The 16,322-nt window shown below is 42.2% G+C and overlaps 2 protein-coding genes across 4 annotated transcripts in view; both read left to right on the top strand.

Moving 5' to 3' along the window:
* IFT74 (intraflagellar transport 74) overlaps positions 1 to 2,422 on the top strand; it is a 51,050-nt gene extending 48,628 nt beyond the window's left edge. Inside the window, exon 21 of the transcript XR_008574620.1 lies at positions 2,357 to 2,422. The gene's annotated coding sequence lies outside the window, so the exon portion shown is untranslated. The remainder of the gene's footprint in view (positions 1 to 2,356) is intronic.
* Positions 2,423 to 4,751: 2,329 nt separating this feature from the next.
* The window catches only part of TEK (TEK receptor tyrosine kinase), a 42,054-nt gene continuing 30,483 nt past the window's right edge, over positions 4,752 to 16,322 (top strand). For all 3 annotated transcript variants that reach the window (XM_054809314.1, XM_054809313.1, XM_054809312.1), the window contains exon 1: positions 4,752 to 5,069. In XM_054809314.1, the coding sequence (XP_054665289.1) occupies positions 5,018 to 5,069 (52 nt within the window). In that variant the 5' untranslated portion in view covers positions 4,752 to 5,017. The remainder of the gene's footprint in view (positions 5,070 to 16,322) is intronic.

The following is a 16,322-nucleotide window of genomic DNA, read 5'->3' as shown; positions in this document are numbered from 1 at the left end:
CCTTCAGCAAACAGAGTAATGAAAAGTCATGTTTAATGCTAGGTTTATATTTACATGTTGAAAGACAATTTGTTTCTCTGCTGTAACTTATTTAAAACCTCATGCGTATTTAAAACCTCATTGTGTTGCGTGTTAATTTAGATGTGAATGCTGATATGTAGTAATCAGCAGTTAACCATCAGCAAAACTGATGTTCCTGAGAGGAACACTAGAAATCCCTGGAAGTGTTTAAGACCAGGCTGGACAAGGCTTTGGGCAACATGGTCTAGTGGAGGGTGTCCCTGCCCCTAGCAGCGGGGGTGGAACTAGATGATCTGTAAGGTCCTTTCCAACCCAAGCCATTCTATGATTCTAAATCACATGGGGTCGGACAGCCTTTCTGAGTCTTTCCAAGTACCTTTAGAAAATATAAAGGGTGTAGTCTACAGGCCCCAAATACAGCTACACACCTGCCTGAGGACAGGCCATGAGCATGCTCGTTGGCCAGCCAAGTAGTCAACAGCCTCTATTAATTAGTCCCACATGCAACAAAAGCTACAGTAACTAAATATCGTATCTTACTCTTCCTGTCATCCTCACTTTCAGCCCAGTTTCTTTCACTGGCAATCTGGTTTTGCCAGACAGCTTTTTCCAGTTCTTCCGTGCTTTAACGGTGAATGCAGGCTGAGATTTAGGATCCTCTTGTTTGTAGATCTGTCAACATAAGCTGAGGACTAGATAGCAAGAGATCAGCTTGTGCATGGGATCCCGCTGTGATATCATTGCTGCTTGGTGGAGGGGACAGACAGTTCTACTGCACTTCTCTGTTGTTCAGTAATCAGAGGGACAATCAGATCACACAGTTTTTAGTTCACAGGACAGAAAATTGATATGACCTACTTTTAGGAAGAGTCATATTCTAATAGCATGAAATATAAGGATCAAATTATGGAAGGTGGGGCTGGCAGACACTTAAATATGAGTAAAAATAAGCAGCATAGTGAAATCCTTTAAATTACACAGTCAAGCAAAAGCTTATCATGTGATTAATTTTTACATCAATGGGAGCAATAATCAAACTGTGGCACTTAGAAGCCTTCCAAATAGAAACAGATCTACACTTAAACACTTATTACACATAAACAAGTACTTAATTGTTTGCTGAATTATAGATGCTATTCTTTATTTTTTCAAAAATGAAGTTATATAGTGAAATACAAACCAAATACATGACGCTGCTGAGGCTGGTATCCCAACCAAATTCTGAATTGGGTAAGTACTTATTTCCTGTCTTCTGGCTTCAGCAAGTCTTTGCAACCTCCTTGTGTTTGTGGAGAATTGATTATCTAGGCTGTCGGCCCTCATCCCGCACATGAAAAGACCTTGTCATGGCAGATGAAATGACCAGTAGGCACAAGTTGATTCTTCAAAAAACAGTGAATAACTGACCTGGCCAATTATGCATACTGCAAAATCAGTATCAGCAGTAGTCTATATGCATTGCTTTGCATTTAGGTGCATTAAAAAGAGAGACATGATGCATTTCTCCTCAATGACCTGTTAATGCCTTGGGGAGGGACGTTTAAGTAAAAAGTTTAAAAACCCCTCCAAGCTCACAATAGCAATCTGGAGAACCACAGCCTTGACCAAAGTTGCTTAACCCCCCACTCCTCAGCAAATCAAAAGACACTAAAAAAAATTAAGGATTGGCCATGTTAGAAGTATGTTAAATGAGCAACAGAGTTAGCCACTTGGTAGAAATTATAATACTCAGTACTTAGTAGTACACTAAGTATTCTGATATTGGAGGCACCTATACCAGCAGGCTTACAAAGGCTAACATGCAATTGGAATGTGCATAATCACTGCCCCTTCATGTCTACAAGTTGAAGGAAATGTTATAAAAACCCAAAGATGGACAAAATACACATGCATATTTTGGTCTGGTAAAAACCAGGTAAATATTATAGAATCATAGAATCATAGAATGGTTTGGGTTGGAAGGGACCTCAAAGATCATCTAGTTCCAACCCCACTGCAGGGACCCTCCACTAGACCAGGGTGCCCAAAGCCCCATCCAACCTGGCCTTAAACATTTCCAGGGATGGGGCATCCACAACCTCTCTGGGCATCCTGTGCCAGTGCCTCACCACTCTAACAGTAAAGAATTTCTTCCTAACATCTAATCTAAATCGACCCTCCTTCAGCTGAAACCCATTCCCCCTTGTCCTGTCACTACACTCCCTGATAAACAGTCCCTCACCAGCTTTCCTGTAGGCCCCTTCAGGTACTGGAAGGCCACAATTAGATCTCCCCGGAGCCTTCTCTTCTCCAGGCAGAACAGGCCCAACTCTCTCAGCCTGTCCTCACAGGAGAGATGCTCCAGCCCTCTGATCAGCTTCGTGGCCCTCCTCTGGACTCACTCCAACAGCTCCATGTCTCTCCTGTACTGGGGCCCCCAGAGCTGGACACAGTACTGCAGGTGGGGTCTCACCAGAGTGGAGTATGAGGGGCAGGATCACCTCCCTTGACCTGCTGGTCACACCTCTTTTGATGCAGCCCAGGACACGGTTGGCTTTCTGGGCTGCAAGCGCACACTGCCAGCTCATGTTGAGCTTCTCATCAATCAATACCCCCAAGTCCTTCTCCTCAGGGCTGCTCTCAATCCATTCTCCACCCAGCCTGTAGTTGTGCTTGGGATTGTGCTGACGCATGTGCAGGACCTTGCACTTGGCCTTGTTGAACTTCATGCGGTTCACACGGGCCCACCTCTCCAGCCTGTCCAGGTCCCTCTGGATGGCATCCCTTCCCTCCAGCGTGTCGACCACACCACACAGCTTGGTGTCATTGGCAAACTTGCTGAGGGTGCACTCGATCCCACTGTCCATGTCATCGACAAAGATGTTGAACAGTGCCAGTCCCAGTACCGACCCCTGAGGAACGCCACTCATCACTGTTCTGCACTTGGACATTGAGGTGTTGACCACAACTCTTTGAGTGTGACTATCCAGCCAATTCCTTATCCACCGAGTGGTCCATCCGTTGAATCTATATCTCTCCAATTTAGAGAGAAGGATGTTGTGTGGGACAGTGTCAAATGCCTTGCACAAGTCCAGGTAGATGACATCTCTTGCTCTTCCCTTATCCACCAATGCTGTAACCCCATCATAGAAGGCCACCAAATTTGTCAGGCACGATTTGCCCTTAGTGAAGCCGTGTTGCCTGTCACCAATCACCTCCTTATTTTCCATGTGCCTGAGCACAGTCTCCAGGAGGATCTGCGCCATGATCTTGCCAGGCACAGAGGTGAGACTGACTGGCCTGTAGTTCCCCAGGTCTTCCTTTTTTCCCTTCTTAAAAATGGGGGTTATGTTGCCCCTTTTCCAGTCAGTGGGAACTTCGCTGGACTGCCACGACCTCTCAAATATGATGGAGAGTGGCCTGGCCACTTCATCCACCAGTTCCCTCAAGACCCGCGGATGCATCTCATCAGGTCCCATGGACTTGTGCACCTTCAGGTTCCTTAGATATTCTTGAACGTGATCTTCTCCTACAGTGGGCGGTTCTGCATTCTCCCAGTCCCTGCCTTCTGTGACCTGGGCAGTGTGGCTCAAGCATTTGCCAGTGAAGACTGAGGCAAAGAAGTCATTGAGTACCTCAGCGTATATCTTATATCAGAATATCTTACATTCTGCCTCCTTTAAACCTTAAAATGGAGTTACAGTAGTGTTTGGACCTCACACTGTGTTTTTGCACCCAGAGGGTATTTTCAGTCTAAGTTCCAAGTTAGTCTGGCTTTCAGTTATATTTGGGGGAGGGTGGGTAACATGTAAGGAGCAGCTCTGGGTTAACAAATTAAAATCTCTTGTAGGTGACACCCTTCTGTCCAGACGGCAATAGACGTTGGGTGTAAAGGACTTCCTCTGTGAAATCTGTACCAACTAAAGGCTAAAAGGTCTTCCTAACGAAATTGAATCAAAGTAGGATCAACCCATACCCCATTTCCAAAATGATGCTGAACATTCTCTTTTCTATACTTCTGTAAAAGTCATTCTGGGTGTTAGCATCTTGGCAGAACTATAGGACTTTCAAATGCTAGATTGTCATGGGTTATATTTAGTCAAATAGTAAATAAGATTGCCCTTTATTTGCAATGCTGTTTATATGAGTGCTGCCTTTCCATTTATTTCATTAAGTTTTTGTGGGTTTCTTTGTATTTTCCCTCATGTTTTGTTTTAGCTTCTGAGTTTTGAGACACACACCACACCCCCCCCGAGTGATGTGGCATTTTGATTCCACTGAAGTCATAATAATTCTGGGTGCGATTTATATTGCAGCAAGTTTTCAGTCTGTTTCCAATTGTCAAATGTAGAGAAAAATTGTTTCCAGTAAAGCACATGAACTAGTGGAGTAGTTTTGCTGGATTGTGGTTGGCTTTGGTCTATACTGGATTCAGCTGGTTGTTTTGTTACTGTTTACTTCATATTTTTATTAATGTGTGCTGAGATGTGTTGCAGTCAGCAGCTTACATGTGGATTAAATAAATAAGGGAAAAGATGATAGCACCCTGAGAAATTAGCAAGTCTGCACTTAGAGAAGGAGATGACCCTTTCCACCCGCTGTACCTAGGTGGAGGACGTTTTTCTTGCACTCTCCCGCCTACTGGAGGGTGTTGTTCCTATTCTGCTGACTGTGACCAACAGCAGTCCCCTGCTTCTCCAGCAGTTCCAGATAACTGTTTTGATATATTGCTGGATGGATGAGATTTGCACTGCCCTGCAGTCCCGCTGATATGAAAATGCCTTTAAGATCCTGCCTTTCCCATCCTAATCTACAAAGGAAACAGGAAAAAGGAACTTAAACTCCCTGTACTCAGACAGCAATGAGACTGTTCCAGCCTGCTCCAGTGCTGTGATTTCTTGCCTCTGAGTTGTAAACAGTGTACCATGCAGGAGAAGAGCAACCAGTAAACATCTGCCCCAAGAAAAGGATTCTCCATGAGTGACTGTAAGAACTGGATGGATATATTTTGGAAAGCATGGACCCTTTAGCACATCTGGTTCTCTATGGATTCAGCCTGATGATTTCAGGTAAGCCCTTGCTTTAATATCTGTAGTTAACACGTCATACCTTTCTTGTTTCTCACGCAATGTGCGGACAAAATGCGTGACTCCTTACTCCTTACACCAACACTTATCTTTATTGATTTAAGTACTTGTGTTTGTTTCAGTGAAACCACTTACCTGCCTGCAGCGCTCTTACAGCGAGGGCAGGACTGTGGCGAAGCTATTGGGGAGGATTTAGCTACATGTAGGATCCACTGCTACCTCTTCTTAATTGTCAAAGTCACTTGTTGACACATAGACACATTGCAACAGGGTTTCTCTTCTGTCTAATGGTATTAACTTTTTCATACAGCTCATTACTTTGAAACCATTGATGTCTTTCCCCAAGAATATGTGCTCTAAATACACATTAAATACTGACTTTTTCTGTGACTGACTTTATAAACTGGCTGTGCAGTAGGAGATGTTGACGTTTCTAGGTATTCCAGTATCTGATTTTAGACAAATTTTTAGACAAGATTCCACAACTGGAATCTAGATGAAAGTCAGTGGACAAAAGGGGCAGAAAATGCACATTATATAAGATCAATTAATAACACTTCGAATACAGCTAAAGAATGATTCAGTACTATCAGCCAATGCCATTAGTTCAGCAAGTCAAAAGACAGTCACAAGAGGCATCTGCAGAAAGGTACACAGTAAGCTTATTCTAATGTAAATTTAGTTTACAGTATTTGGACTATTAATGTTAGAGATGCTTTGCTGAAGCTATTGCAAGCAGAGCCCTAAGGAAGCCTGCGCTCCTCCCATCAGATTCTTAGTTGCTCAGCATTTGAGCATTGCTTTCACCATCCATATTTTGATTTTCTAGAGTTTCTTCTGGGTAACATATCAAGAAAAATCTGTAAAAGAGAAATACAACTCACACAGTAACCTTAGACTTTTAACTCACTCCTAACCATTTCATTGAGATATGCATAGGTTGTTCCAGTCCATCTCACAGTAAAAAAGTAATGTACTGTAAAACTGCAGGTTATGCTGCAATGAAAACCAAAAAGTAGCAAGAAAAGGCAGAAGTCCTCATTGCCATGTAACTTGCTTTACAATTTCCAGATCTTCTTGATTAGCAGCATGTTAATAGCTAAGTGAAATTACAAACAAATGAGTTTGAGATGTTACTTTCAGCATCTATAAGAGGCCAGAGATTAATACAGACAAAAAAATGGGTTTAAAATCTGTTGAATGTATGTTTGGAAGTATTCTTATCTAGCTGTTGCTGTAATAGGCTGCATATTGTTTACCAATTCCTCTTTTGTGGCTTAAGTTTCTTGATTGTTTAGCTGCACACTGATTCAACCTATTTAGCCCTCAGATCACCTCCAGCTTTTCACTTTAAGGAGGTATCTGGTGCTGTAAGCATTATGGATGGAGAAGAAAAGAAAGTCCAGTTACCCCAACTCTTTTTCCTTGTCTCTCCTGTTTCTCTACATGGTAACGTGCCAATTGACACAGAAAGCAAGCCACGTTCATAAAGTCACAAGCACAGGAGAAAGAGAAGTCGGGTGGGGAGATGAGCTATGAGCAGGGACAGAGCAGACAGCTCAGTACTGCAGAGCTGCCAGTCGCTGCCTTTTCCACAGGGGCTGACCAGCGAGGTGTGTGCTGTAGTCACACCCATCTCAATAGATCTGTCAGCTTTCCCGCTTTTGTTCGAGAATGATATCATGTTTCCTGGGGCGAGCAGTGGAAGACAATGCGAGCCCGCTTTCCTCTAGATATTGCAGGCGGAGTTCAGGAAAGCAGGACTGACATTCCCTGAGCAGGGGAGGCTTTACACTCGGCGCAGACAGTGAACTGGCTTAACCTTGTCCCCCATGATCGTGGGCTTCTCTGGGTGTGTTGCTGGGTAGGCACAAAATCTACTCCACCCTTTTCCAAGGTGAAGAACATTGGCTTGGCTCCTGTTACAAGAAACGGCCTTTCATTTCATTTTTTTTGTTTTTTTCTAAAAACAGTACTCCATTCACAGCAAGAGCTAAAGGTCTGATTTGGAAGGTAATGTTAAAATGTATATACAAATGCTCACTTTTGCACTGTATATAGGGTCACTGCTTGCCATAGCAAATGTTTGATTAAACTGACAAGGGGTTGAATGTAATGCTACTGGGATTCTTGAAACTAGACTGAGCATCACCATGTGTTTTTCTTTTGGCTGATTCTACTACACTCAACATTTTGTAGAATCAAAATGATCCTGGCATCCGTCCTGAAGCATGGATTCAAACCCCAAGGTTTTTGGTTAGGTACAATTGGCTAAGTCCTGACCAAAGAAGAGCCGCAGGCTCACCTATCCCCTCAGATTTTGCCTCTTAACAACATTCTCAGGTGGTCTGGAAATTTGCTTGCAGTTTTTCACAGTGGGCTAACTCTCAGAAACGTTTTTGTGTGGGACTTATTTTAGCAAGATGGCCACAGTCAGTAAGAAATTTGTGGAAACCAGCAACAATTAAAATCAATTTCAAGCACATTTCTTTGACTGTTTCTGACAGGAAACAAATACATTGTCAAATGTCTCCATTTTCCAAGACAGACAAAATCTTCTGTGTTATACCTTTGCTCTACCAATAATCTTAGAGCCAGTGGGTTTATAAAAACACTGGATTTCTTTTTTTCATTGTGATTTAGCTGTTGGACCCATATATGGGAAAGACTCAAAAAGTTGTATTAGCCTTTTAAGAAAGGATAACTGTGGAGCTAACAGTGCAGTGGCATTCAGTGGTAGGTCTCTACAACGCCTGTTGATGACTGTGTTTTCTTTAGGATCAGTAGGTGTTACAAAAAACCCCCCCATAAAACATATATATAATCATTATTATGTGACTCATTTACATATTTAGAAAGTAAAGCAGCTTTTAACATACATTACGAGACATACAAGCACCATTACAATGCTGTAGGCTCTTCAAAATTACAATTATACTTTTTAGTTAGACTGGCAAGTTCTCATAATTCTGTTTCTAGACTAGTTTTTCCCTTGCAAAGCTTAACTTAACCTAAAGAAAACCTGTATTAACCTCTGGTTAATACATGCCTGCAATGGTGAACATGAATGTCATTCTTTCCGTATTTAAAGGGACAAGGCCTCTGTGAGTATCTTCAAAGATGCTGTTGTCAGAACAAAGTGGCACCTGAACTTCAAACAGTCTGTCCTACGGCTGCAGTGCTGGGGCTTTGAGCCTTCCACAGCCAAAGCAGTGGACATAAACCATGTTTGAGCTTTTAATCTCAGATATTTCTATGCGGACCATACATTAGACTGACACATAACCTTTCAGACACCTGAATTATCAAACTACTGATGTGAATTGCAAGAGAAATTTAAAAAGGGATTTCACTCCTTGTTCCTGCAGCATATTTGATTTGTGAGACCCAGCAATTCATCTGCCTGCCACACTTGGGTTATTTACCCTGAGGGAACAGTATCCTGGTGCCTTTTTCATGAGTCTGAATTTTACATGGAATTTCGACTCTTCTTGAGATATAGCCTTCATCTAATCCAGAAATGATGGGCCTGCCACAGGAATCATTGGTTGAACCTCTGACCTGCTCAGTGTTGGTATTTCTGTTAGGATGATCATGACCACAAAATCAATGGATCTGTTTTATGGGAGAAAGAGAAGCATTCTGGTTTAGTTACGTTGCTGGCTATATGTTTGCAAAGAAAAAAGTTCCATCTGTGACCTAATTCATTGCTCCCTGACTCTGCAGCTGGAAGCCAAAAGCAACAGCTTCAGCCTATGCATGCAGCTCTGTGCACCTACTCTAATTGTAATTACAAAAATTGGCTGATTCTCTCCAGTTCTTTTATTTTTTAGAATTTGCTTTTGGTGTGCGCCTGTTTCAGATCTAGCCATAGGTAGAGTAGCTCTCGGGAAGCCTGTGTTCCCAAAGGCCACTTCAGCAGCTGGGAATAGTCATGAGTGAAAAGCATTGCATCAGACCCAGAGGAATAAAATCTAAAGGGTGAAATGAAATCACACTACATTCACAAGAGTTAAAATATGCTATTGTTTTAGATACAGATTTCATATGTATATGTATACACACACATGTTAGATTGTTTGGGTATTTAGTCATAATTACATTTTTTCTGAAAATATCATGGTCACCTCCCAGTGTAGGGAGGGACCCTTTTATCAGGGAGTGTAGTGATAGGACAAGGGGTAATGGGTTTAAACTAAAAGAGTGTCGATTTAGACTAGATGTTAGAAAGAAATTCTTCACTGAGAGGGTGGTGAGGCACTGGAACAGGTTGCCCAGAGAAGCTGTGGATGCCCCATCCCTGGAAGTGTTCAAGGCCAGGTTGGATGGGGCTTTGGGCAACCTGGTCTAGTGGAGGGTGTCCCTGGCCATGGCAGGGGAGTTGGAACTAGATGATCTTTGAGGTCCCTTCCAACCCAAACCATTCGATGATTCTATGATACGAAAATTTGCTGACAAATCCAAAGTACATTTGCTTTTACTATAAGACTTTATACTATGAAGCAATTCTGATAAAAAAGGATGCTTGCCACCCTTATACGTTTTCCTCACTTTCTATAAATTCCTTCTTAATATCTAATCTAAATCGACCCTCCTTCAGCTTAAACCCATTCCCCCTTGTCCTGTCACTACACTCCCTGATAAACAGTCCCTCACCAGCTTTCCTGTAGGCCCCTTCAGGTACTGGAAGGCCACAATTAGATCTCCCCAGAGCCTTCTTTTCTCCAGGCAGAACAGGCCCAACTCTCTCAGCCTGTCCTCACAGGAGAGATGCTCCAGCCCTCTGATCAGCTTCGTGGCCTCCTCTGGACTCACTCCAACAGCTCCATGTCTCTCCTGTACAGGGGCCCCCAGAGCTGGACGCAGTACTGCAGGTGGGGTCTCATCAGAGCGGAGTAGAGGGGCAGGATCGCCTCCCTTGACCTGCTGGTCACACCTCTTTTGATGCAGCCCAGGACACGGTTGGCTTTCTGGGCTGCAAGCGCACACTGCCAGCTCATGTTGAGCTTCTCATCAATCAATACCCCCAAGTCCTTCTCCTCAGGGCTGCTCTCAATCCATTCCTCGCCCAGCCTATAGTCGTGCTTGGGATTTTGCTGACCCACGTGCAGGACCTTGCACTTGGCCTTGTTGAACTTCATGCGGTTCATACGGGCCCACCTCTCCAGCCTGTCCAGGTCCCTCTGGATGGCATCCCTTCCCTCCAGTGTGTCAACCACACCACACAGCTTGGTGTCATCAGCAAACTTGCTGAGGGTGCACTCGATCCCACCGTCCATGTCGTCGACAAAGATGTTGAACAGTGCCGGTCCCAGTACTGACCCCTGAGGAACGCCACTCATTCACAAATGACAATTCTATATTCAAAGTTAATATATGTAAGCTTTTTGCTTCAAGATCAGTATTTTTCTTGCTTGGTATTTATTTAGTTTTTGCATTGTGTCAGCCTGTCTAATGAAGTGGCTGGGTTAATTTCCCCTTTGGAGCGCAACAAGTGTCTTCTGACAATGCAGTTCCATCTGCACTTCTGATTGTGCTGATGATTTTCTCTTGTATTATTTTCTGGCTATTCATCCTAGACCTGCCACTGTTCCGGGACCTTAGCTTTGGTAGTCACAGAGAGTGCTTAGCACCAGAAACATCTCCCACTACTCAGAAAAATCAGTAAGTAGCAAAGTGAGAGTTCACTACTGTACAGACAAGAACATATTAGAATATGTCTGTTCAGCAGCCAATGCTCACAGGCATTTCCAGACAGTTAAACTTATTCATGTTTTATGCATTGATATATCCTATGAAGACTAATCAATTACCTGTATTATTTTGCATACCTCAGCTTGGCACATGCGCACAAACAACATACAGTATACCTATGCAGTATACATAGTCTCTTCATAATGCAATTTACAAGAACCACCCTTGTTATGGACATACTTACTCTTGCTTGCAAGTACTTTCTTGACGTTAGTACCTGTATTTGGTTATCTACAAATCCAGCCAGATGTAGCTGAACTGTCCTACTCAAGCCTTCCCACATTCCTCATCTTTTTTCAGCATTACCTAGCACATTGTCAGCTGGTTGTTCAACAAGAAATTTCTGCTGATATGTTGTTTTCCACTTTATTTGCTTATGGTCAACCAGACCTAAGGAGAAGTCACGAGAAAGCGTCTTTTCTATATTTTGGTTACTTAAACACACGCACATTTAGGCACCCTCGCTGGGAAATCCCCAACCAAGCTGCACCAGTGTTTCTTTTCTAGCTTTTTCATCTTAAAAGATTGTTTTGATAGGCTGTGAAACAATAGAACTATAGAGAAAACAATTTCACTCTATTTTACAAGAAGACAGTTGCATTTCCTTCAGCTGCTCCAGATGTACCCAAGGGCCTGTAAGAAACCATTAGCCCTAGCAGCTTTGACAGACTATTTTATTTTTCACACATGTGCTCTGGTCTTTGCATTACTACTAAGTAGCAAAGTGAATATTTTGTCTCTTATTAGTATTACCTTCCCTCCACAAATAATGCCCAATTTCTAAGGGCAAGAGGTCTTGGTATTCTTTGAGCTGTGAGCCATCCCACAGCTGCCCAGCACCATCACGTAAGATGCAAGCAGTAAGATCCTTTCTATAGATAACAAGAAAGGTTTTATTGGAAAACCTGACTTTTTCTTCATTTATTAATTGTTTTTCAGCAGCATTTCTGTCTCTCTCTTTTTTCGCCCTGCTGCTGCTGCCGTGTGGCAGACAATCTTAATCTGTTTGGTTAATAATAACTTCAGCCTTGTTTTCCTGTGGAGGACTGAGCTGTTAGCAGAGAACTTGACTCACTGGGAGAAATTACCTGAGCTGCTGCTATCTTTGCACCCCAGATGAAGTTTCCAGGACACTAAGAGACTACTGAGCCCATAAAATTAATATGTGGTTTCAAAGCCCCCCCAAATAATTTACTTTTTTAGAAAATGACTAAAAAAATAACCAAGATTGATAGGACAAATGTTGAGTGCACAGCAAAAGAGGAAATAAAGATTGCCAAATTCTGGTCTGGTGCATGTTCCACTATCCCCAAACAGCTAATGTTTTGGGTTAGTTTCTGACTAGGTTTAATATTAAGTAAGGCCTATTCTATTTTCTCCTTCTTCTTCTTCTTTTTTTTTTTTTTTTTTTTTAAGGAGAGGAGACATGGGAATTGGATCTCTATTTTCTTAACTTCTTCATATTTCACTTGCATTATTTCCATCCTGATTATCTTCCAAACTGGCTAATTAGTTCATTAAAAAAACCAGTGTAATTTATTCAGTACTTCACTAAGAATTAATCAAATGCTATACTTTCTCAGCAAAATTGTTTACATGATTGCCATTTGTATTCCTAAATAGCTCTAGTTAAATTCTTTTAAATCTGATGTGTGATTTTATACAAAAAAATACAATCAAAATACAAAACAAGACACAATGAGAAATACTGAGGTGCAGGCTATTTAGCAAGTTAGGTTTCTTCTAAATCAAAACCTTTTTCTTTCAAGCAAAGGGAGTGCTTAGTGCTGGTTTTTAAGAGACTTGAAGAAGAAGGGGTTGATGACTTGATGGCCTGGGACATATGTTTCCATCAGTATCAAAATTATTTTTAAATCCTGCAGTGAGTGTCATATGCAACTGGCTGTTTTACTTTCAGTATAACACCAAACCTAAACTAAGCACAGATGCTATTTTTTTGCTGCTAGTATAGTATCTATATGTTTTACATTCATATTCCCAGATAGTTAATAGCAGAAATAATTTGTGTTCCAAGCAATAACAGTAAAAAAAAAAAAGAACTGCCTAAATATTTCAAATTACATCACCTTTTATTCCCCTTGCTTCACGTGATGAAAAGAGAGATAGCATTTACTGGAATTTTCTGTCCTCCCCTCTTCTCTTAAATAATTAGTGCTTTAAAAGTATTAATCTTTCTTTTACTTCTTACCACAGCTCTTCTTTTTCCTCTGTTAGGTTCCAAATGACAAGAGAAGTACTTCCAGCTTGTAGTAACTTCAAGCAATTAATAATAAAGCTCTAGAAATTCAAGGAAAATAAATACATCAGTAGATTTCTAATGTCTAAACAATTTTTTTCTTCCACTACTACTCAGTATCAATTAATAGCTAAAACACTTAGTCATAACTTTTGATTCTGAATACTCCTTTCAAACAGGGACTAGGGATTGAATATGTGTTTAGGGGGCAGTGGGGTACGGTTATCCTTAACCTTGATGGAGCTGACCACTCTGGCTGCTTGCTAGGGTAGAGGAGCGTTGGCCACTCCACAGCATTGAATGCTTTTCCAATTAACAGGCAACTTTGCAAAAGCTTCACATTAGGTAGAAATTGTCTTGAATATTTCCACGTTTTCCTGGGGACCAGAAAAGGGCTAATAGTGTAAATCTGGAGGTATTTGGGCAGGGACTTTCTGAAACGAAAGGGCAAATCATAACACTTTCCTAATCTCGTAAGACTTGCTGTGTGTACTCATCTATGCATCAAACTATCTCAGCTTGAGATTGCCACATTGTTTTATTCCCAAACTAGCGTCTAGCACCAATTCCAATCTAGGGAAGTGATGTTTTAAACTTTATCAGATGCTTTCTTGCTCTTTGAGCAGACCTGTGTCTGGGATGTATTCCAGGGAATTTCTGAGAGCTGTTTCTTCCAGCTAGTCCTGGCTGAAATTTGCTGGTGCAACACAGCACAGAAAACATGATGACTCTGTGCCTGTATGAATGGCAACTTGGTAGGGAATGAGAACACAGGGGCTGCAGAGACAGCACGATACACACTCTCAGTTCAGCACAGTTTCCCCAAGCGAGTATCTACTAGAGAAGCTGTGAAAGATACAAACAGGTATCACCTAGCAAGAGAGAGCATAATCCTGCAGTTAACAGTGGGCCAAAAGGAACTGCAAAGATCTCCTTGCATGCGTTTTGCTCTCTGGGTTATTTTCTGGTTTGCTCTCTGTGCTGTTATTTAAACCAACTGCTTTAGTGGATACCATTTTCTCTGTGCTGGAAGGGCTCAAAGCACTGCACCACAATGAGTGTGTGCCATAAATACTTGGCAATGAATCCTCCCTGCATGGTATCTCCCATTTCCAGCATTAGCCTTCGGCAAGTGCTCTCTCTTCTCAAAACCAATTTGCACACGCAGCAAAGTGCCTTCCTGATAGGGTCAGTTTTTCAAGGACCAGGGCAGGAGTCAAAGGACTTTTTCAAGGAAGCACAGAGGATTGTCAGGCTGTTTCCTGTCTGAATCTGTTGTGCTTTTCTCAGAGAGCTAAATCCTGTTGTCCTTAGTTGGTCCTTATGTACTCAAAGTCTTTATTAACATCAAGGGTAGGATCTGCCTAAGTTTTGCCAGACTAGGTAAATTTCTTTTTAGCCAGGACAGTTGGGTTAGTTTAAGTTGCATTACCAGAAAGAGATGCTGTAGGAATCCCTAAGCATAAAGCATATGTACATTTTACACTTTTCTGTTTGTTTTTATTTTCCCCACAATCTGAGGGCAGCAACTCCCATTAGAGTCAAAGAAAGCCTTCCTGTCACTTCAGAGACCGTAGGCTGACTTTAAAATGCCAGTCCTGCTAGATTCTGAGGTGAATGAGTGAGTTGCCTTCAACATGCTCCTAGGGTGTTGTTTGGTTTTCGGTTTTTTTCCCCCCAAATACATCAAAGCATAGATTCACTTAGTGCAAAACTTTCACTTGGATAGATTTTAATTTCTGCTTGCAAGATATTCCAGCTGTGAAACCTTAGCTGCCAAATCATGCTTGGCGTATGATTCCATACTTATGCATAGATATTACTCCCTTTTAGACACAGAATAGCCTTCTAGTGTTCCTCCATGAAGACACGAAGCTCCATTTGTACTCTGTTTGCCTCACTGCAGTGTCTAATATGACATAAAACCACCTATATTTAGTCAATCAATCAGAACACTATCCATCCACCAGTGGCTAGATTTTGATTCATCTGGAATAATCACAAGTGTAAATAAGCAATACTCCTGAGCTATGGTTGTTCGATACCTTGATTACACAATTTGTATTACTACAATGAAACAGAAAAGCATGGAGCAAATACCCTGAATCTGATGTGATATTGCGTTACTATGTTTTGCATGTGGATCAAAGGCAACATGAAAGCTAGTCCTCAAAACTCAGACCTCTCCTACTACTTTTTCTCAGCGTATTAAAAGGTTGAGATGCCGGGGGGGCGGGGGCGCGGCGGGGAAGAGGTGTTACATTCACCTTTCAATCTGTGTCGGAAGTCAGAGGAGCAGAGAAAAGCTAGAGAAATGGAACCAGAGCCCTGGACAACAGCCATCCTCTGAAGGACCCCAGCAACTTGGGCCCATACCTCTGTATTGGAAAGACAGTTGCAGCTCTGTGCCCTGTGGATGCTAGGCAGAAACATCAAAATATTTCAGTTCTGATCTGCAGCACCCTGCCTGACCTCAACACAGATAACCATGTCAAGTCACAGAGTTTGGGTCCAGATTTGGTTCCGAGTTTCACAAAAGTTTGCAGAAATCAGGATCTCATAATTTATGATTTTAAGAATATCTCTACCTGGCATGTGACCCTTGCTGATATAAACTGAAGCCTTCTGCTTTCAATGTTTTTGACTGTTAAATTACATCTGCCTTCAGCTGATGCATCAGCGTCATAGTAAGAGTGCAAATGTTCCTCGTATGAAAGTAAAAAAGTTGAGATAAACGCCCTACAAAATGAATACACAAGTCTGGCCTCATTTCTATCACGTACTTCAACTCTGCTCAGAGGATTTATTTTTGTAACATGCAGTGGGATGAAGTGACTTCCCTGACCTGCACCTTTATGCAATATTTACTTTAACGGCCGTTGCATCCTTTCCAGAAGGTTTCATTTCTCCATTATGTAAGGACGGGTTATCTGGGCAGGCACATTAACGGGTGGTAACTGTGGCAGGCGGGCTGGGTGTGGTGTCAGCGTGCTGTCACGATACTTCAGTCCCCAGAGCGGCTGCTGGCACTGGACGCGGAGGAGGACCTCCTCCCTTGGCCCCCAGCACCACTGAGACACGTGCAAAGACTGCAGTCAGCACTAAGACCTTCTGACCTCACTTATCTAAGACTATACCCCTTCCTTCCAATCAGAGAAACATTTGGAAGCTGAGTGGCACTAAATATCGGGTCTCTCTGTGTAAATACAAAATATACTTGTACC

This window comes from Grus americana, chromosome Z, assembly GCF_028858705.1.
Source record: "Grus americana isolate bGruAme1 chromosome Z, bGruAme1.mat, whole genome shotgun sequence".
In the NCBI taxonomy this organism is placed as follows: Eukaryota; Metazoa; Chordata; class Aves; order Gruiformes; family Gruidae; genus Grus; species Grus americana.
This window is presented reverse-complemented; position numbering and strand designations above follow the sequence as displayed.